General features: G+C 38.0%; 1 protein-coding gene across 3 annotated transcripts in view; it reads right to left on the bottom strand.

Moving 5' to 3' along the window:
• Positions 1-334: 334 nt before the first annotated feature.
• The window catches only part of RXYLT1 (ribitol xylosyltransferase 1), a 30,859-nt gene continuing 7,453 nt past the window's right edge, over positions 335-23,740 (bottom strand). Inside the window, exons 1-4 of one of the 3 annotated variants that reach the window (XM_055579446.1) lie at positions 21,907-22,005; positions 10,919-11,057; positions 7,930-8,100; positions 335-2,621 (exon numbers count right to left, since the gene is read on the bottom strand). In XM_055579446.1, the coding sequence (XP_055435421.1) occupies positions 2,204-2,621; positions 7,930-8,100; positions 10,919-10,953 (624 nt within the window). In that variant the 5' untranslated portion in view covers positions 10,954-11,057; positions 21,907-22,005 and the 3' untranslated portion in view covers positions 335-2,203. Of the gene's footprint in view, positions 2,622-7,929; positions 8,101-10,918; positions 11,234-15,714; positions 16,122-21,906; positions 22,010-23,740 lie in introns of those variants that run through there. The other 2 variants (XM_055579443.1, XM_055579433.1) reach the window with 2 other exon arrangements.

The following is a 23,740-nucleotide window of genomic DNA, read 5'->3' as shown; positions in this document are numbered from 1 at the left end:
TGCACAAAGCACTCTCCTTGGAGTTGCCCTGTCTTACTCCATACTTCAGTGACAACTCTTGTTGAGTTTAGACATTAATTTTCTCACTTTGATTGCCCCCAGTCCACGTTTTGTATAGATTATGACCAAATTGTTTCTAGGCATCTACCTCAACGTATGTGATCCAACAAAACTTGAGTAATCTAAAATTCTAACTCCACTGAAGTCAGACAGAGAAGGAGAAATATTGTATGACGTCTCATATATGCAGAATCTAAAAAGAAATAATACAAAATGAACTTTTTACAAGACATAAACAGACATACAAGTCTTAGGGAACAAACTATGGTTGCTGGGAGGGGATGTGGGGGACACGAGGAATGGGGGAAGGGATAGCTGGGGAGTTGGGGATTGACATGTGTGCAGTGCTATATTTAACATGGAAAACCAACAAGGACTTACTGTAGAGCACAGAGAACTCTGCTCAATGTTATGTGGCAGCCTGGATGGGAGGGGAGTTTGGTGGACAATGGATACATGTATACGTATGGCTGAGTCCCTTTGCTGTCCATCTGAAACTATCACATTGTTAATCAGCTATATTTCAATATAAAATAAAGTTTTAAAAAAGCCTTAATGTGTGTACACATTTTGGCTCAGTGATTTCACTTTTAGGAAATTATGTAAAAAAAACCCTGAGATTTATATAAAAAGCATCAATTTTTATCAACTCTGTCAACTAATAACAACAACAAAATAGGTAAAGAACTTGAATAGATATTTATCCACACAAGACATATGCTCATTATCAATAATCACTAGGGAAATGCAAGTCAAAAACTACAATCAGATACTACCTCACACCTGTTAGGATGGCTACTATCAAAATATCAGAAAATAACAAGTGTTGGCAAGGAAGTGGAGAAATTAGAATGTTTGTACACTGTTGGTAAGAATCTGAAGTGGTACAGCTACTCTGCAAAACAGGATGAAGGTATCTCATAAAATTAGAAACCAAATTACCCTATAATCCAGCAATTCCATTTCTGGGTATACCTAAAAGACCTGAAGACAGGATCACAAAGAAATATTTGTATATTCCTGCTTATCACATCACTATTCACAATAGCCAAAAAGTGGAGACAATCCAAGTGGCCACTGATAGAAGAATGAGTAAATAAAATGTGGTATATACATACAGTGGAGCACTATTTAGCTTTGAAAAGAAGGAAATTCTGACATATGCGACAACATAGATGAACTCTGAGGACATTATGCTAAGTAAAACAAGTCAGTCACAAAAAGAGAAACACTGTATGATTCCACTTTAAGGTACGTGGAATAGACAAAATCGTAGAAACAGAAAGTAGAGCCGTGGTTGCCAGGACCTGGAACAAGGCAAAAAGGGACAGTGGTTGTTAAATGGGTACAGAGTTTCAGTTCTTCTACAAGATGGAAAAACCTATGGAAACAGATAGTGATGATGGTTGTAAAACATTATGAATGTATTTAATACCACTGACCTGTACACTTGGAAATCTTAAAGATGGTAAATTTTGTTATGTGTACTTCATCACAATAAAAAGACTTAAGAAATATAATAACCAAAAAATAATATATAAATAAATAAAGTCTAACTCTGTAAGATTTGTCCACACACATTCCCAACATGACGTATGATTACTCTCAAATTATGGAAACGACTGTGTGTTAAAATATTTAAATTTAACTCTATTATTAACTAGTAAGGAATAAAAAATGAATTAGAGATTATTTCAATTATTGAGTCCTTTATATATTATTTCATTTCATTTACAATCAGCTCTATGAGGTACCATCATCTCCGTTCTACATGGAAATGAACAATGAGGTGGCTGGCCCAAGGTCCCCAGACAATAGGTGCAGCAGTGAGGTTCTAACCCAGGTTTTGTGTGATTCCACAGCCCAGTCTCTCCACGAAACCATGCTGCTTCCCTTGAGCAGATTTATCGAGTGAGAAGAGATGATAAATGTTGAATCACTCAACTTTGTACAAATGAGTCTGAGTATATTTTAACCTTATTTTCAGGAGTGGTCCAGTAAGGCTGTACTTGGTCAATACTACAGACATAATCTAGAGTCTACTGGGTACCTTAAAGAACATTTCTAAATACACACACACATGTACACAGCATTAGAAATGATTTACAAACTCAGACCTTAGCTTGAAAACAATGAATTACAGTTAATTTTTATTGTTCTTTAAAAATGAACTTTCTAAAATAGTAGTAAACCTCATTTTTAGCTCTGTTTTGAAGTGTTGATACCAGTGAAGTAATCTTTTTCTTCTTTGAATCTTTTCCTCTAAATTTATAGTCTTCTCTTTTTCTAAGATAGCAGGAAGTTCCTTCCAGTTCTTAATAAAGATGAAAGGAGCGTTCATGGACTTGAGCAACTGCAGAGGAGCATTCAGGTACACAGATGAATTTCCACAGCTGCCGGCTGTCATTACATCTTCCACCACAGGGACAGAGCCATAGCAGCAAGCCTCATATATTCTGTAACACTCCGTGTTTACTCCTGCTGGGCACAAGGTGAGATCACTCTGAAGCAGAGCATCTTGATAATTCTTAAGGCTTTCATTTGTTTCTTGAGGCTGCCACCTAGAAAATCAGAAAAATAACTGTAGTTTTCACTTTACTAAGCATATCTTTGTGGAAGAAAACATTTTATCTTTTAATGTTGGTTACAGGAAATGGTAAATACATTATAGAGATGGCAGGCAGAAAAGATGAATCAAGTCTTGCCCAAACAGATTTCTTGAAAATAGTTAAGAATTTGAGAAGTTTGCAGTTGTACACTTAAAATCTAGTGATCATACAGTTTCTGAATGAATGTTATACCAGCCAAAATTTTGTGAGTGCTAGGTCTTCTCTCTCTACCTCACCCTCCAAATTCCTGCCCTTATGGAGCTTATATCTCAGTTCAAGTGGTGGAGACAGATAGTAACCAGGTCAAGCCAATTGTTTAGAAGGTGTTAAGTACTGTGTGGAAAAACAGAGCAGAGAAGTGAGGAGGGAGTTTCTGGTAGGGTAGTACTGCAAGTGTAAATAGGTGATCAGGGGGCGTCTCACTCAGGGGCATCCGAATGTGGAGCCAGAGATGACGGAGCAAACCACGCAGGTATCTGGGGAGAGAACAGAAGGTAGAGCAGGCATAAAGGCCATGAGATGGTACATGCCTGGCATTTTCAAGGGACAGCAGGGAAGCCAGGGTGGCTGAAGGGGAGAGGTGCAGAAAATGGAGTCAGAGTACCCTATCACACAGTTTCGATCAGAAGGGTAACTGACCTCATCTATGTCTGAGCAAAATCAGTTTGGCTATTGTGTTGAGAACAGACTGTATGGGGCGAGGGTAGAAACTGAGAGAAAGCTAGACGTTTTCTCCTATTTTCTCAGGGAAATAAACAATAGGGTTATAAGGTAAGAGCAGCTGGGTAGAGAAAACAGGGTATGAAACGGTCTTCCAGGAAAGTGGGAGAACACATGGAAAACAGAAATGGATGACTGCCAGACATTCAAGGTCAGATATTTCAAGTGAGATCAGTCAGCACCTTTCTCCAAGTGTGGCTGCACAGGTGGAGGTATGGAGCAGGCAACAGAGCTGGATTTAGCCAGTTAGGATTTGCCAGATTAAGAAACGAAGAAGCTGAATGTATATGCAGTCATGATTGATTATGAAGTTTAAGTGGAGTAAATAAGAAAGTACAGATTTGGTGAGTGAAGGACAATGGAAAGGTAGTAAGAACAAGGACGTGTAAGTCCTAGCTAAATTGCTGAAATCAGATTATTACAGGGAATGAGTGGGAATGTCAGAAAAAGATGGTTACAGAGAGAATCGCTGGAACTTGAGATCATGCAGTATGTGTAATCATGAGGTCTAGACAGTGAATGACCGAAGTGGAGACCCAAATCACTGGAGGAGAGGAAGTAAAGGAAGTGCAGGACCAAGGCTATGGAAAGACCATCCATGTGGATTTGGGGATCACTAAGAATGAGGCTGGAGAAATGTCAGAGAGAATGAGAGTGTATCAGGAACTAGACTCTTCAAAGAATTAAGGAGATAAACCCAAGGTTTATATGATTTCTTTATAAAAGAGCTATTTTTTAAATTAACTTTTATTGGAATATTGTTGATTTACAATGTTACTTGATTCTTTTCTCATATAGGTCATTATAGAGTACTGGGTAGAGTTCTGTGTGCTATATAGTAGACTCTTATTAGTTATCTATTTTATTTATAGTAGGGTGTATAAGCAGAGAAGGCAATGGCACCCCACTCCAGTACTCTTGCCTAGAAAATCCCATGGATGGAGGAGCCTGGTAGGCTGTGGTTCATGGGGTAGTGAAGAGTCGGACACGACTGAGCGACTTCACTTTCACTTTTCACTTTTATACATTGGAGAAGGAAATGGCAACCCACTCCAGTGTTCTTGCCTGGAGAATCCCAGGGACAGGGGAGCCTGGTGGGCTGCCGTCTCTGGGGTCGCACAGAGTTGGACACGACTGAAGCGACTTAGCAGCAGCAGCAGCAGGGTATATAAGTCAATCTCCCAATTTATTTCTCTCCATTATGATTTCAAAGAGAAAGAGTAGTGAATACTTTCATCTGTTGGTATGAGATTCAAAACTGATATTGTTTTAGGGAGGGAAAAGGGAAAGAGGTCTGGAAGCAGCAATGAGAAGCAAGGAGGACTCCTACTCTATCTCCTGGTTCAATGGTAGCAAAGGAATATCAAGAGTAAGCCTGTTTCTACAATAAACTTTCATATTTTACCCTCACTCATTCCATTCCAGGCACACTGTCCCTTGTTCTTCACACCTGTGGTATTGATTTGCATTTCCCTGATGTATCCATGTTGAGCATATTTTCATGTGCCTGTTGGCCATCTGCATTTCCTCTTTGGAAAAATGTCTTTTTAGTTCTTCTGCCCATTTTTTTTAACTTGGCCATTTGCTTTCTTTGGTATTGAGTTGGATGAGCTCTCTCTCTCTATATATATATTTAGATAGATAGATAGATATTATATTAACCCTTTAGGTATTTTTGTTGTTGTTGTTCTACTGATGGTTTCCTTTGCTGTGCAAAAGCTTTTAAGTTTAATTAGGTTCCCATTTGTTTATTTTTGTTTTCTTTGCTTTAAAAACAGATCTAAAAAACAAATTGCTGTTATTTATGTCAAAGAGAATTCTACCTATGTTTTCTTCTAGTTTTATGGTATCTGTTCTTTATATTTAGGTCTTTAACCCATTTTGAGTTTATTTTTTTATATTGTGTTAGAGAATGTTCTAATTTCATTCTTTTACATGCACCTGTCCAATTTTCCCAGCATCACTTACTGAAGACACTATCTTTTCTCCATTGTATGTTCTCGCCTCCTTTGTCACAGCTTAATTGACCATAGTGTATGGATTTATTTCTGAGCTCTGTACTCTGCTCCACTGATCTACGTGTCTGTTTTTGTGCCAGTATCACACTGTATTGATGACTGCAGCTTTGTAGTGCAGTCTGAAGTTAGGGAGCATGATTCCTCCAAATCATTCTTCTTTCTTAAGATTTTTTTTTTCTTTGGCTATTTGGGGTCTTTGTGTTTCCAAACAATTTAAAATCATTTGTTCTAATTCTGTGAAAAATGCCATTGGTATTTTGATAGGGATTGCCTTGAATCCGTAGATTGCCTTGGGCAGTATGGTCACTTTAATAGTATTCTTTTATTCCGAGAACAAGATGAACAAGATATATCTTTCCATCTGTTTATGTTGTCTTCAATTTCTTACACCAGTGTTTTATAGCTTTCTGAGCATAGGTCTTTTCTCTTCTTAGGTAGGTTTATTCCTAGGTAGTTTATTTGATAAGATGGTAACTTCTTCTGATAGTACACTAATCGTTAGTATACAGAAATGCAACCAATTTCTATATGTTAATTTTGTATCTTGCAACTTTACCAAACTCAAGATGAGCTCTAGTAGTTTTCTGGTGGTGTCTTTAGGATTTTCTATGTATAGTATCACGTCATCCGAAAACAGTGCCAGTTTTCCTTCTTCCTTTCCAATCTGGATTCCATTTCTTTTTCTTCTCTGATTGCTGTGGCCAAGACTCCTGAAACCGTGCTGAATAAAAGTGGTGAGCGTGGGCGTCCTTGTCTTGTTCCTGCTTTGTTGTATATGGCCTTTATTATGTTGAGGCAAGTTCCCTCTATGCCCACTTTCTGGAGAGTTTTTATCATAAATGAATGTTGAATGTTATCAAAAGTTTTTTCTGCATCTACGGAGAAGATCATATGATTTTTATTCTTCACTTTACTACTGTGGTGTATCACATAGGGTGGTGACAGCCTTGTAGAATGAGTTTGAAAGTGTTTTTTCCTCTGAAATTTTTAAAAAATAGTTTGAGGATACATGTCAACTTTTCCTTAAATGTTTGGTAGAATTCACCTGTGAAGCCATCTGGTCCTGGACTTCTGTTTGTTGGAAGTGTTTAAATTACTGATTCAATTTCATTATTGGTAATCAGTTTGTTCATATTTTCTATTTCTTTCTGGTTCAGTTTTGGGAGATTCTACCTTTCTAAGAATTTGTCCACGTCTCCTAGGTTGTCTATTGTATTGGCATATAGTTGTACATAGTAGTCTCTTATGATCCCTTGTATTTTTGTAATGTTGGCTGTAACTTTTTATTTTTCATTTCTGATTTTATTGATTTGGGTGCTCTTCATTTTTTTTTTTTTCGTTAAGAGTCTTGTTAAAGGTTTATACATTTGGGTTTATCTTTGCAAAGAACCACCTTTTTTTTTCACTTTAAGTTGCTGATCTCCTACCTTCAAATGTGCATTTGTACTCTTCTCCCCTCATGATTACTGTTTTTGATATCATATTTTACATCTAGTTGTTTTGTATATCCCTTAAATGCTTATTATGGATATAGATGATTTTACTACCTTTGTCTTTTGTCCCTACTAGCTTCATGTGTGGATGGTTTCCCACCTTTACTGTATGTTTGTCTTTACTTTTTCACTTTGTAAGTTTCTTCTTTCTTGTGGCCTTTTCTTTTTTCACCTAGAGAAACTCCTTTAACATTTGTTTTAAGGCTGGTTTGGTGGTGCTATACTCTTAGCTTTTGCTTCTCAGTAAAACTTTTGATCACTCCATCAAATTTGAATGAGAACTTTACTGGGTAGACTATTCTTGGTTGTAGTAGAGTCATGCTTTCTAGAACACAGTATCTGCTCCAATTAATGTATTTCTAGATGTAAAAGGACTTTTTTTTCTAAAAGGCATTACTTCTCTGATGACACTGATTTACACATGAAACTCTATTTAAAAATAAAATAAATGATCTCCAAATTTCTTCCTTCAGTCCATGAACACCTGTTTCATGATTACCATGTAAAAGATGGAAGAAAGTTAACCCTATTAAATCCATCCATCCATCCATCCATTCCCCACTTGTCCTGGCCTACTTTATGCAAGGTCCTATGTTAGATCTCGGGGTTCAAAGAATGGCCTCTGTCCTCAGGGTGATGCCAGGTTCCTGAAGCTGTGAGGCATATGGCATGCCAGTCTTGGAACACTGAACTGGTTTGCTGAACATCTCAGAGATGAACCTAAGATTCTTATTGTCATCCACAATCTCCTGTGTTCAAGTCTGACTAGCAAATATTATTGAGGAAACCTAACAATTGACATGTGCATATGACAGTTACCAGTGTTTGTCTTCAAGATGGACTATGGGAGATGCTCTCTATTGTTAATGTATACAACACTGTTTCTTCACAGCTTTAATTATTAATGTATCTTCTGGGGAAAGACTGGTATTAATGGAGTTAAAAATGTCTGTGGAAATCTGTAGGGTCACATATAGCAATTCTTAGATTGGAAACATGAAGGATGAATCAAGTAAACATAGAACTTACTGTTCTCTTGCTGAAACCCAACAAAGCTTATCATTCCCATCCTGTTTCAATATTTTCATTAGTGCTTGTCTGGATGAATTTTCATAAACGGTTCCTACAAAATTACACAAGTATGGCCTTTCATTATGTAGCATTGACCAATTCACCTCCACCACAGGAAAATTCCTGTATCTGTAAAAGCAAGTACATGTGAGTTAATTTATGACAAAAGGATTGGCAAAATTTCCATAATCTAACATCTTAGGTAGCATGATGATGTAGAACACAGAGATCTAAAATAAGATTCTTTAAATCTCAAGTTATAATTTTCCATGCTTACTTTGGAAAAGTTCCTGAATCTACTGACAAAAAAACATTCTCACTTTGACATCCTTTACAAAGTTGCTACAGAAATTATGCACCTAAAATGCTTTGTTTTTTTATATTCTTCAACTTCTATTACTGATCTGAAGTTATAAGACAGGAAGAACTTAAGACCTTCAAAGTATAAAGAATCTTCTACATTCATAATAATCATGATTTAAAAAAAAATTATTGGAGTATAGTTGCTTTACAATGTTTTGTTAGTTTCTGTTGTACAGCAAAGTGAATCAGCCATACGAACACATATATCCCCTCTTTTTAAGTTTTCCTTCCTATTTAGGTCACCACAAAGCACTGAGTAGAGTTCCCTGTGCTGCATGTTAGGGTCTCATTAGTTATCTATTTTATACAGTGAATATATGTCAATCCTAATCTTCTATTCATCCTACCCCTCCTTCCCCCTTCGTATCCATAAGTCATCCATATGTCTGTTCTCTACATCTGTGTTTCTATTTCTGCTTTGCAAGTAAGTTCATCTGTACTATGTTTCTAGGTTCCACATATAAGCAATATTATATGATATTTGTCTTTCTCTTTCTGACTCCATATGACAGTCTCTAGATCATTCACGTCTCTGCAAATGGCACTATTTTGTTTCCTTTTATTGCTATAACAAAGAACTCCAATTCTAAAAGCTTTTCAAGTAGATTTTTAAAAAACCCAGGATCTTATATCCCACACAGGAGAAGCCTGTTGCAATTGGCTCATTCTTATGGGCATTTGAGAATAAGAGGCAACAAATTATGTGCCTGAACTACAACCGTCATATAAGAGCAAAGCTTAACGTAACAGTTAAGTCAATAATGGTTTCCTCGATCTCAGCATTACTGCCCTTTGGCTGGGATAATTCTTCGCTGTGGAGGCTGTCCTCTATACTGTACAATATTGAGCAGCACCCCTGGCCTCTATCCACCAGACGCTAGTATCGCCTCCTCTCTCCACTTGTAACAATCAAATGTATCTCCAGACATTGCCAAATGTCTCCTAGGGGGAGGGCAAAACTGCACCTGGTTGAGAACCACTGGTCTATAAGAAAGATATTTGTCCAACAGTACCAGAATTATGATGAGTCTCCCTCCTATACTGTATGAATAGGTGATGTAGTATACTATAAAGAAATAATTCTTTTGTTTCAAAACATTCTACTCAAAGGATAGATTTTTCAGAGCATCTTAAACCTGGCTATACCTAGCAAACCTTTTGTCTGCTTCTTCCCTACCCTAAACCTGTTGAGTCAGAATCTAGACATGGAAGGCCAGAGAATATGTTTTGTCAATGTGCTTCCCTGGTGACATTTGTGTAGCCAACTGGGCAGCAGTCAAAGGTCACATTTTGTAACCCGTGATAAAATAATGGAAAATGAATATCTGATTCAAGTACCACGTTAGTTAGCTATTTCATAATTCATCCATTTGACATATCTTTGTTGAGTGCCTACTCTGTGTATGTACTGTTTTAGGCTCTACAGATAAATTAGTGCAAAAAGGAGACAAAAATCCCTGCTATCAGGAAGTTTATGTACTAGTGGCAACTTGAAGTCAACTTATTGTTACTCAAAGGCCCTGTATTAACAGAATGATAAAAAAATAAGTTTCCAATTTTAAAGAAAGGCCTCATATATATTACATATTATTTAACTAACCTTCCTTTTAATAGAAAGATAGGCTGGTAGCTCAGTAGTAAAGAATCTTCCTGCCAATGCAGGAGACGTGAGTTCAATCCCTAATTCAGGAATATAGCCTGGAGAAGGAAATGGAACCCATTCCAGTCTTCTTGCTGGGAAATCCCACAGACAGGAGTCTGGTGGGCTACAGTAAATGGGGTCACAAAAGAGTCAGACACAATTTAGTGACTAAACAACAACAACAAGATAGACAAAAAAACCCCAAAATAATATATAAATTAATCTGGGGGAGAGGGCTTCCAAGGTGGGGAAGTGGTAAAGAATTCGCCTGCCAGTGCAGGAGGTTCTAGAGATGTATGTTTGATCCCTGGGTCAGGAAGATTCCCCTGGAGTAGGAAATGGAAACCCACTCTAGTATTCTTGCCTGGAAAATTCCATGGACACAGGAGCCTGGTGGGCTACAGTACAGGGCGTTGCAAAGTGTCAGACATGACTGAGCACATGCAAGAGATCTGTGCAAACTCAACCAATCTCAGTGTCAGATCTGAATATATTATAATCCTCCCAAACCGAAGGGTCAGAGTGCTCTTGATGTAATACTTGATCTAAAGTAGGGATTTAAGAAAACTAAGTATCTATATAATAGTTATATAGATATAGATGAAGAGATTCTATAATTGTTTTTAGAAAATCTCTCTGCCATCCACTGCTAAATATCTCTTTAAGGCACTACTGATCAATTTGAAAATTTACTATGCCTTGGGGTTCTAAAATACAAAAATGTAACTTATCTGGTCTCCTCATCAAAGTCTAAAATACCCTAAAAATATCAACTATTATTACCAAAGCATGAGGCCAAACCACATTTCTGCCCATAAAAAAGGTTGCACATGGCCTCAAGGAGCTCAGAACTACATTTATCACAAATCTAAAACACAATCTTCTTGGTACAGAGATTCAGGTCTTAGAGCCTGGAAACATGTAAAAATAATTTGTACTTACGTTGCTACTCCTAAAGGCCACTGAAAAACATCCATGTCATTAATCCAGGGGCTGTCATATATTATGAAAAGTCGTTCCACAGAGCCTCCATTTCTTTTGAGGAATTGGTTTATCCATTCATTATTACAATGTTCATTTCCTAGCAAAACAACAGCAAGATGCTGGAGTTTTTGAGTTTGCACTAAATTCTGTGCATAAAGTAACCACTGGGTGGCATAAAAGACCTTCGCCTTTTCTCTTCCATTTAGAACCAGGACCACATTGTTCACATCGACAGAGAAGTACCCTGGGACCACAGCCGGACCAGTGATGAAGCTGTTAAAAACAAAAGGAAAACAAGAGACAAACAAGAAGAGAACAAAATTGTTCGGTACCAGAAGTTCTATGTCATTTTATGTAAAATATACAATGAGACTTAATCCATATTCTTCCTAGAAACAATTTCTATAATACTTTTTTTGAACAAGTTTGGATGGTGGGACAGAGATGTAGATTAATGGGAGGTTTTAGTTGTAGACAGATTAATTATATGCAAATTTGAAAGTACCACAGGTAAAAAATTTATGCTTATATATCTAGTAAAAGTGTAAATATAAAAATTTGAATGGGAAGATATATAACCATTTCACGATAGTGGTTGAGGAGGAAGGAAGAGGAAAGGACATGAGGAACAATATGAAGAGAGCATTTAATGCCTTTATTGGAAATATTTAATATGACTGAGAGCCAGAACCTGTTAGTTCTGTGTGTGGGTGTGCTGTCATGTCCAACTCTGTGACCCCACAGACTGTAGCCCGCCAGGCTCCTCTGTCCATGGAATCTTCCAGGCAAGAATACTGGAGAGGGTTGCCATTTCCTTGTTCAGGGGATCTTTCCTATCCAGGGATTGAAAATGTATCTCCATTGTCTCCTGCACTGGATTCTTTACCACTGTGCCACCTGGTTCCAGTTGGTGGATAAACGGGAATCTATTGTATTACTCCCTATTCTTTAAAGTATTTAAAAATATCATAAAAGGAGTAGATACATTTCATAACTCACATTTTCATATTATGTGCTGCTTTGAACAACCAGTACCACTGAAATATTTTAAATGAATATGTATTAAATATAAAAAGTACCATTTAACCTATGGTAAAAGTAGATGGTCCTGGATTCTTTGCAACCTGCTCAACCATTTTTTAATAACTTGCTAGAGTCTTTAAATATTTAGTACAAATATATTGAAATCCTGCTTTTATTGCTTATTATTGTTTGGCATAAAAAACTAACATTTATTAAATGCCTTTTATATACATGGTACATAGGCGCTCTGCACAGGTTCTCCTTTAACCTCTACAGCAACTCTGCAGAGGACATTAGGCCCCCATTTTGCATTTGGGAAATCAGGCTGAAGTTACACAGCCTGTGATGGCAGCACTGAGATTGAATCCAGATCGAACCTGAGAGCTTGAAATTTTCCCAAGACACTATGGGTATCTCAAATTAGTAGGTATTAGTCAAAACACAAAATATAAATATGTATTTTGTGTGTTTATGTACTGTGTGATTTTTATGACATTGTTCTACAGTGATGATAAGCTATGGGAACAAAACTGTGTTTTTTGAATTTGCCTTGGACAGGAAGATGCCAAATGATTCAGTGATCATTTAGTCATTTAGGAGAATCTGCAGAGTCTGAGGGGCTAGAAAGCACTTTAGAGATGATGAGGATAGTATGGTAAATTTAAAACAGTTATTATAACATTTTTGTCTCCTTTAAAGCTATAAGCTGGAGAAGGAAATGGCAATCCATTCCAGTATTCTTGCCTGGAGAATTCTATGCACAGAGCAGCCTGGAGGGCTACAGTCCATGGGGTTGCAAAGAGTCAAACACAACTTAGTGACTAAACCACCAAAGTTATAGGCAGGGGGACTTCCCTGGTGGTCCAGTGGTTAAGAATCCGTCTTGCAACAGAGGGGACGCAGGTCTGACCCCTGGTCAAGGAACTACGGTTCCCACAGGCATCGGAGCAACTAAGTCAGCATGTTACCACTACTGAGCCCATGAGCCACAGCTAGAGAGTCCACATGCCACAGTCAAAGATCCCGAATGATGCAGTGAAGATCCCCAAATGAAGGGATAGCGAGGAATACTTCTGATTTTATTGATCCATGCAAATGAACAAAAGCATGATTTGTTCAGGGCACATCTGACCCGTTGTGGAGTCTCTACAGCTCCCTTTTTGTAGAAGGCTCTCAAATTCCAGCAAGCAGGCATGTCACCCCTCATGCGCTGACCAACCAGTTTTCCAGACCTCGAGGCCATGTTCAAGTAAAGTGAAAGCCCTGGGGTCAACGCTGCGGAGTCAAGGTATAGATCACAAGTTCCCCAATTTTTTTTGGTTCCCAGGAAACTTTCAGTGTTTTAGTAATTTTTTCATAGTATCTACCAAACCAAAAATAATGAATAATGGTTCATGAGCAATGTTTTTTAAATTGTTAGATTCAAATAACTTGTTAAGTATTTCTGTCCAAGAGCTTAGAAGACACTTAAATAACATGCATACACTGAAGAAAAAAGTAATATTCCTATTTCAGTTCAGCTCAGTCACTCAGTCGTGTCCGACTCTTTGCTCTTAACTCACTACACATGCTTAATAATGGGATGTGTGTACCTACGGAGCACTACACAACTTCTCAAACCTTGGAATCAGAGAGGACACTGCCTCAGTCACTGCTTATTCCACTTTGATTTCTGAGTGGTACCTCGATTTGATCATAGCAATCATGAGAAACTCCGCTCCACAAACGCGTTAACATCTCTGAAGTGGATGTAGGGTGATCTAATGTTGAAATGTGAACTACCTCAAACTAGTAATTTGCATGGCGTTTGACAGATGTGAAGTGTGACTGTTATTCCCAAAAATATTAAAAATATTTTGTGGTGCCCCAGGGTACCTTAGTACATAATTTGGGAAACATGGATTTAGATAAAGAAACTTTAAGGGTAAAAAAAAAATTCTCTTACGATTCAGATAGTTGTGTGTATGTGTGTGTTGGGAGGTGTGCTAGTCAAATTGCAATGAGTTGAGAAGTGAATGAGAAGTAAGGGGACAGTAAGAAGTTCAGTGAGGAGAAGTGCAACTCAAAATTCATAAAAGTCAAAACGGCCACCATTAAAAAGTCTACAAATTAACAAATGCTGAAGAGGGTAGGGAGAAAAGGGAGCCTCCCTACACTGTTGGTAGGAATGTAAGTTGGTAGAGCCACTATGGAAAGCAGTATGAAAGTTCCTCAAAAAACTAAAAATAGAGTTGCCATATGATCTAGCAATCTCACTTCTGAGCATATATTCAAATAAAACTGTAATTCAAAAAGATACAAGGACTCCTATGACCACGGTAGCACTATTGACAGTATCCAAGATGTAGAAGCAACCTAAATGCTCATTGACAGATGAATGGATAAAGATGTGCTATATACACACAATGGAATACTACTCAGCCATAAAAAAGAATGAAACAATGCCATTTGCAGCAATATGGGTGGACCTAGACATTATCATACTAAGTGAACTAAGTCATAAAAAGACAAAAACCATTTACATGTGGAATCTAACATATGACACAAATGAACCTATCTATGAAACAGAATCACAGGCATAGAGAGCAGATTTGTGGTTGCCAAGGGGGACGGGGAGTAGGGAAGATGGACTGGAAGTCTGAGTTAGCAGATGTAAACAATTATATATAGAATGTATAAACAACAAGGAACTATATTGAACATCCTGTGATAAACCCAAATGGAAAAAGAGTATGAAAAAGAATGTCTGTGTATGAATGTCTGTGTGTGTGTTTAACTGAATCACTCTGCTATACTGAAATTAACACAACATTATAAATCAACTATGCTTAAATACGGAGAAGGCATTGGCACCCCACTCCAGTACTCTTGCCTGGAAAATCCCACGGACGGAGAAGCCTGGTAGGCTCATGAAGTGAGCTCATCATGAAGTGAGCAACTTTACTTTCACTTTTCACTTTCATGCATTGGAGAAGGAAATGGCAACCCACTCCAGTGTTCTTGCCTGGAGAATCCCAGGGACAGGGTAGCCTAGTGGGCTGCCGTCTATGGGGTTGCACAGAGTCGGACATGACTGAAGCGACTTAGCAGCAGCAGCAGCATGCTTAAATTTACAAAAAAAAAGTAAGTGGGGACAGTAAGCACAGACAACTCTTCTGAAAGTGTGGAGAAGGCAAGAAAGTAATAAGTGAAAGGCTGAAGATGAGGCGAGCAAGGAAGTAACCAATGGAGCAAGGTCTTGCAGTATGTAGAAAGGATGCACAGGTAGAGGAAGTTAATACTGAGCTAGGGAATCACCTCACCGTCTGCGAGCTAAGAAAAAGAGAAGGTTAGGTGAGGGATCACTTAGAGATCATGTACATAAATGTTAGAGGAGCTAGTTAAGGGAGACAGTTATGGGTATTCTTGAGGAAATAGGCAGGATTGTCTGCTGTGAAAGAGGGGCTTAGGCTGGTGCTGAGTAGTGGGCTAGACAAGAGTGGAAAATCTGCTTTTATTCTTCCTGTGCTTTCTATGTTGAATGCACACTAGCTATCTTGTCATGCAAGCTAGCAACCAGGGAACTGTCACATTTGATTCTTGCTCTCATCTAATAATCCTTAAATTCTGATAGTTTTGCCCCTAAGTTTCTCAAATTTCTGGCTCTGTCAGAATACCATTTCCCAATTTCATCCCTTATTTATATCTCAGCAGGATACTTAAGAGTTTTCTAATGCAAAGTTGTGGCCTACCTGATTTCAGTTGTCTCCTTCAAATCATTTTTCCACACAGCTACTAGAGACATCAACACCAAAAACGCATGACAATACCACACTATCTAGCTTCAGTTCAGTTCAGTCGCTCAGTTGTGTCCGACTCTTTGCGACCCCATGAATCGCAGCACGCCAGGCCTCCCTGTCCATCACCAACTCCCGGAGTTCACTCAGACTCGCGTCCATTGAGTCAGTGATGCCATCCAGCCATCTCATCCTTTATCGTCCCCTTCTCCTCCTGCCCCCAATCCCTCCCAGCATCAGAGTCTTTTCCAGTGAGTCAACTCTTCGCATGAGGTGGCCAAAGTACTGGAGTTTCAGCTTCAGCATCATTCCCTCCCAAGAAATCCCAGGGCTGATCTCCTTCAGAATGGACTGGTTGGATCTCCTTGCAGTCCAAGGGACTCTCAAGAGTCTTCTCCAACACCACAGTTCAAAAGCATCAATTCTTTGGTGCTCAGCCTTCTTCACAGTCCAACGCTCACATCCATACATGACCACAGGAAAAACCATAGCCTTAATCATCCTCAACTGCTTTTCACTGAACAAGAACAAGTCCAAGAGCTTTACTGTGGCATGTACAAGACCCGCCATGATCTGGCTCTTGCCCTTCACTTCCAATATCAGCTACTCTACTCCATCTTCATGTTCTGGGGGTTCTGAATGGCCTGAAATTTTGTGCACAAACTAAGCTGTGTATCAGTTCTGATACTGCCTCTGCTGGGAATATAATCACTCCTCTTGGTGCCTTTCTAAATTCTACTAATCTTTTAAGACTCAGCTCAGCTATCACCTCTTCTAGGAAGCCTTTCTTGATAGGTGCCATACCCCCAACTCTACTTACAGTGACTTAGTGACCCTCCCTCTATATTTCCCTAACAACTAAGGAGTATACACGTCTTTATCATTATGCTCTGTATAAAGATTCAAAGTTATTAATGTATTTATCTCAGCCTCTAGTGTGTGAACTCCCTGAGGGAAAAGTATTTTATTCACTTTGAGATCTTCAGAACCTAGTATGAACCAATTAGCAGACAACTCAGTAAACGTCGAGTAAGTAAGCTGTAATTCTCTTTAAGGGAGTTATTTTGCTCTACCGATTTATTTAAGTTCTCCTACGGCATTTAAAATTTGAATCAAATTACAAAATTCAATTTAGTAATAAATTTCCAGCCATACAGTACGCCATATGTGGGCTTCCCCAGTGGCTCAGCGCTAAAGAATCCACCTGCAATGTAGGAGTCGCGGGAGACGTGGGTTCAATCCCTGGGTTGGGAAGATCCCCTGCAGGAGGGTTTCGCAGCCCCCTCCAGTATTCTTCCTGAAGAAGCCCATGGACAGAGGAGCCTGGCGGGCTACAGTCCGCAGAGTCACAAAGAGTCAGACACGACTGAAATGACTGAGCATGCATGTGTGCATGCATGCATGCTCAGGCATGTGTATAAGATATTATAGTATATTTATTCATGATGAAACATGTTTTTGTTTCCTAAAGTTATGAATCATGCATCAGTCATAAATATCCATTAACTGAAAAATGAACATATTTATGGAGCTATACATGGAATTTTGAAACAGTGACTTCCTCTTCTAGATTTCTTAGCATATATTTAATAGTCATAACTTCTGTTCTTCAATATTTGTACTTTTTCTGCTGCTGCTGCTAAGTCACTTCAGTCGTGTCTGACTCTGTGCGACCCCAGAGATGGCAGCCCACCAGGCTCCCCCGTCCCTGGGATTCTCCAGGCAAGAACACTGGAGTGGGTTGCCATTTCCTTCTCCAATGCATGAGAGTGAAAAGTGAAAGTGAAGTTGCTCAGTCATGTCCGACTCCTAGCGACCCCATGGACTGCAGCCTACCAGGCTCCTCTGTCCATGGGATTTTCCAGGCAAGAGTACTGGAGTGGGTTGCCAATGCCTTCTCCTGCTGCTGCTGCTGCTAAGTCGCTTCAGTCATGTCCGACTCTGTGCAACCCCATCAGGCTCCCCCATCCCTGGGATTCTCCAGGCAAGAACACTGGAGTGGGTTGCCATTTCCTTCTCCATTGCCTTCTCCTAGGTTCAGTTAAAAACTTTCCTCCCAATAAGTACTTTTGATACTTAGATAGTCCAGACAAATAATCTGAATATTGAATTCTAAGCTGAACGTGAGCAAAAGGTATTTTTTACAATCCAGTGTAAATAGTTTAATTTTTCCTAAATTCAGTAAGTGCTACTGAAAAAATGCTGTATGTTAGTATATTAAGTGAGTTACAGATAAGATTAATAATTTGCCAGCTAAGAGACTGGCAAATGCCTTGATCAATAAGAAGTACACAAACTAAACCATCCACATAGCTCTCAGCCATTGATTCTACATCGTTTTTGACTGATAGTTTTAGAAAATTCAGTTTTATAAAATAGGTATGCTGAATTCATGAATGGCCCTTACTTTTGAATAGCTGCTGCAATTCACCCCATTCTCATGGCCAGTATCACTGCCATGACTCTATGCCTTCCTAATTCAATGTTTATGCTGAAACACTCCCACCCTCTTACTAGTCTGGTTGGAGAGGGATAATGGGCATTATGAAAAATTAACTATAGTATCTTTGGTTACCAAGGAAAAGTTTATTTGAGATCTGTATTGATCTATGATCCAGTATATGACTTAAATATAGTATAACCATTAATATTATCTATAAATGCTTTCACTCATTGTAATGAGTAGTGAGTTCATTAACTTCTTATAATAGTAATACCTGGAAATTCTAAAAATAGGATCAGACATATTTTATTCTATTGTGATATTTAAAGAAGGTTCACCTTTTTCATAAGGATCAGATGCTCACTGAAAATACCATAATTGAATTTAGACAATAATGAATTAAGCAACTTAGCATCTAACTTTTGTTTTATCAAATGGGTAGGCATTTATATATGTTATGATAATGCCTGCACAGGGGCATTACAGAATTCTGAAGGCAGTCTTCTGGGAATAAAGCAAATGCCAGATGAACAGAGGATTCCTCCTAAGAAATTAAAAATAAGTTTCCCTATGAAATTAAACTATAAATGAACATATGATGGATGTGAGTAGAGACAGGCAAAGTTTCTTCAAGAGATGAATGGGTTCCATGCTAGCTTGTAACATAACTGAACACATCAACATAAAAAATGTATCAATAAGCTGCTTGTTGGGAAGCTATGTGATGGAGAGATAATAGACAATGATGGAAACATAGAAAAAGGAGAACTGAAAGGTACAGAGATGGAGCAATACCTATTTAAGTAGAGTAAATATAATAAAACTAGTAACAAGACTTTTACAGTGACTACTATGTGCCTGATACTAGTCTAAGCACTGTATACCTATTATGCGTTTGATTTTCAAAAGAATACTGTAAAATAGAAACTATTATTTGCCTTATTTTAAATTCAAGGAAATCCAGGCACAGAGATGTTATGAAATTTGCCCAAGGTCAGACAACTAATGAGAGGTAAAGCTGGAACTGGAACTCAGATATTCTGGCTCTGGAGTCTGTGCCCATAACAACTCAGTCACACTGCTACCCTGTCCAGAGGTGACAGGACTTCACCAGGCTGAATCACAGGTTCAGTCTGCCCCACATGTGTTCAACTACTCACATCCTAAGCACAGACTATATATGGTATGGACTCAGTGGTGAACACGGAGTCATTTCATTTCTTTCCTTCTGAAATATGAAGTGCTACATATAGCTATATCACACATTTAATTCCATATTTAATCAAACAACTCCCAAATATTTAGGTATCACTTATAGCCTGCCTTTAGGAAGTAAGGAGCTGGTCAGGCCAATATAAGCACAGGGACTGTCTGATAGCTCTATTTCCATTCTGAATTATTTACCTGGTACCTTGGATTATATCACTTGGGCCTATGAATTGTTAAGAATAAGCATTCAGGAGCCTGATTTACCCTGGAACACTGATGATATCCTTTTTATTTTCTGCCTCAGAACTGTTGTGAAATTAAAATTAAATAATATAAATTCTTTGCAAATTTAAAGGTTTAAATAGAATGTATTTATGCTTATTTAAAGGATCTTGATAGTATTCAGAAACTCTTTCTGTATCTTCAAGATGAGCCACTACTTCCAACTCACTTTTGGGAAAGTAAAAAATGAATGTGTCAAAACATTTTAGTTAGTACCCATGAAGCCTGATTCAACTCAAAACTGCAATTTAATAGAAGATTATTAATTTTGGATAAATTATATATGCTACTTTCCATGAGCCTAAACCTTTAGTAGGAGAAGGCAATGGCACCCCACTCCAGCACTCTTGCCTGGAAAATCCCATGGACGGAGGCCGCAGTCCATGGGGTCGCTAAGAGTCGAACAGGACTGAGCGACTTCACTTTCACTTTTCACTTTCATGCACTGGAGAAGGAAATGGCAACCCACTCCAGTGTTCTTGCCTGGAGAATCCCAGGGACGGGGGTGCCTCGTGGGCTGCCGTCTTTGGGGTCACATGGAGTCAGACACGACTGAAGCAACTTAGCAGCAGCAGCAGCAAACCTTTAGTAATTTGTTTACAAAAATCAGCTATAACAGTGAACTTCCCTGAATACACAGTTCTCTTGAAATCTAAAAGGAAATAGCATTGATATTTAATCACAATATAAAATCTCAGGTAAGTATTTCAGAAGGAAACAGGAAGTGAGTTTTTCTTTTTGGAGTTAAGGCTATTTGCTCAAAACCTTTGCTATCAATATAATAACACTGTATGTTAACTTCTCAGTATATTTTAAATAATTCTTTTGGAAATTCTATATGTTGTAGGTAGATCTATTAGACTAATACTCATAACATATGCTTACATTTAAAACAGCAAAACGTTAGATTTATATGCAAAACACACATCTACTTTCAGACACCTGAATCCAACAATTTTAAGTTTAGAATTATGTATAAACTCTTCAGTGGGATTACATCTATAATCCCATCGATAAGCCTGGAGATAAAAGGAAAAATAATCATTACCAATGATGATTTAAAAGTCTGTTTGCTTTTCAAGAATGATTTCTTTGAAAAGATACATGCAATGAAATTGATCTCCAAGTGAGTATACAGTAAATAAAGAATTAAAAGAAAATTCAAATGAAACTCATATTCAGTTCAGTTCAGTTCAGTCACTCAGTCGTGTCCGACTCTTTGCTACCCCATGAACCGCAGCACGCCAGGCCTCCCTGTCCATCACCAACTCCCAGAGTCCACCCAAACCCATATCCATTGAGTCGGTGATGCCATCCAACCATCTCATCCTCTGTCGTCCCCTTCTCCTCCTGCCCTCAATCTTTTCCAGCATCATATTAACCATAGCCTTTCCTCTTAATCTCTGTGGGAAATAAATAGAATCCTAATGAAAGCCATAATTGTTAGTTCACATTTTTTCCCCCTGAATAATATAACTGTTAAATGAAATAAGCATTTAAAATAATTATTTTTGGTTTTTATTTCAATTGGAAGGCAAAATCTAATAGAAAACAGTATTACTTCATTGCCACAATTTTTCTAAATAAAATTCTTAATGCTCTTTAAAAACCTTCAGAAAATATGCAACCACAGTTATAAAAATAAGAATGCAAAAAAAATCTTCATAATACATTGGTTTTATTCAATCTAAAAAAAGATTGCTGAATATTGCAGTAAAATGGTAATCTATACTATCAAATCATGATAGAACTCATATATGAAATGTTTTAATGGATAAAAATTTCAGAACTAATAGCAGTAGCTTTAGCTACCATGTGAGTATTATAAAAATATGTGACTCTATTACATGAAAGAGAAAAATAAAAACACTTGGTTTATGTATCATTCCCCCAAGATAGAATGTTAAATATTTATTAATAACCAAATGTTACAAAATTTAGAGCATGAACTTTTCCATATAATCAGAAATGTTTTGATTAAAATAAAACATAAATAGAATTCCAAAAAAAGCAGAATTTTGTAACATCCAATTTTATAAGAAAATGTTTAAGGTAAGCTATAACTACAAATATATATTCATGAGATTCTCCATTCTTTACAAGTTAAAGTGGAAATATTTTCTATGAATATATTTTCCTCTGAGTTTTCTTCTGGTATTGATATAAAACATTGTACAGCACCATATCAAAGGTTAATATTGCACAGTTAATACCTGTAATGTGTTCTTCCAACAACTGAATTTCCTTCTCTCCACTGAGCAGTCACGTCAGTGGGTTCAAGTAAACCTTCGAAAATGTGCTCCCAGAGATACAAACCTGATAATTAAAAAGACAAAAAATGAAAGCATTCACCATCTGTTTTACTCTATTGTGTGAGATGACTTTATGTTCTGCTCTTTCATATTATTTGATCAGAAATCAGATTCTATTCCTCTTTGGGCTCAAAATCATCAATATGGCAGCTAATGTACAAGAGACTAACTTAGATGTTGTCAGTGTAAAATGTGGCAAATGTGGGATATACTAAAAATAATAAACTCTGATTCTAAATTTGAGAAACCCCTAAGTATCATTGGACTACCTATCTTATCCTGAAATGTGTTATATTACAGTGTAAGTTACCTTAGATTAGAACTGTTTCTATACTATAACAAGCTGGGGATGGATTTACCATCTTATGCCAAATAAAACCAGAGGGTCTCATCAATATATCACGGAGATATTACCTCCTTCCCAATTGAGCACACATCCCTCACTACATGATGCCGTCTGCAGACAAATGCCACTGCATCCTATCTCTTTAGGCTAGCCCCTATGTTTTATCATGATTTCACCTATATGAAAGCTCTGAGAGTAGAGGAGAGCAGTGTCACACAGTAAGGTATTCTGGAGATGATGAGGTCTGGAGATGATGAGGTAATTGGGGAGCCCAGTTATCTAAATGTAACTAAAAAGTTACATTGGAAGATGTGTTTTGTTACATTCTCATCACACTCTGGTACTAAAAGACATGTACAAAAAACCAATGTTAAAAGACTAGGCTAATCAGATAAAGCTTTCCAAATAAGGTAGGTTGAGTAATGCTTTCTCCCAACCCAAGATGGCCAAAGATGAAATCTCTAGGACCTGTAAATACATTACCTTTAGAAAGCAAAAGAGGCTTTCTAAATGTTATTAAGATAAGGGTGCTAAGGTGTAGAGATTATGCTGGATTATCTAGGTTTGATGTTGTTCAGTGCTGGATTATCTGGGTGTTGTTGCTGTTGTTCAACCCTTAAGTCATGTCCGACTCTTTGTGACCCCATGGACTGTGGCATGCCAGGCTTCCCTGTCCTTCACTATTTCCCAGAGTCTGCTCAAACTCATGTCCGTTGAGTCGATGATGCCATCCTATCATCTTATCCTCTGTCGCCCCTGTTTCCTCCTGCCCTCAATCTTTGCCAGCATCAGGGTCTGTTCCAATGAGCTGGCTCTTCACATCAGGTGGCCAAAGTACTGGAGTTTCAGCTTCAGCGTCAGTCCTTCCAAAGAGTATTCAGGGTTGATTTCCTTTAAGATTGACTGATTTGATCTCCTTGCTGTGCAAGGGACTCTAAAGATCTTCTCTAGCAACACAGTTCAAAAGCATCAATTCTTCGGCGCTTAGCTTTTAATACTTTCTCTAGGCCCATCACCTCACGGCAAATAGTTGGGGAAACAACGGAAACCACAAGAGATTTTATTTTGGGGGGGTCCAAAATCACTGCAGATGGTGATTGCAGCCATGAAATTAAAAGACACTTGCTCCTTGGAAGAAAAGCTATGACCGACCTAGACAGTATATTAAAAAGCAGAGACATTACTTTGCCAACAAAAGTCCGTTTAGTCAAAGCTATGGTTTTTCCAGTAGTCATGTATGGATGTGAGAGTTGGACTATAAAGAAAGCTGAGCACCAAAGAAGTGATGCTTTTGAATTGTGGTGTTGGAGAAGACTCTTGAGAGTCCCTTGGACTGCAAGGAGATGCAGCCAGTCCATCCTAAAGGAAATCAGTCCTGAATATTCATTG

This window comes from Bubalus kerabau, chromosome 1, assembly GCF_029407905.1.
Source record: "Bubalus kerabau isolate K-KA32 ecotype Philippines breed swamp buffalo chromosome 1, PCC_UOA_SB_1v2, whole genome shotgun sequence".
NCBI classification, from domain to species: domain Eukaryota; kingdom Metazoa; phylum Chordata; class Mammalia; order Artiodactyla; family Bovidae; genus Bubalus; species Bubalus kerabau.
This window is presented reverse-complemented; position numbering and strand designations above follow the sequence as displayed.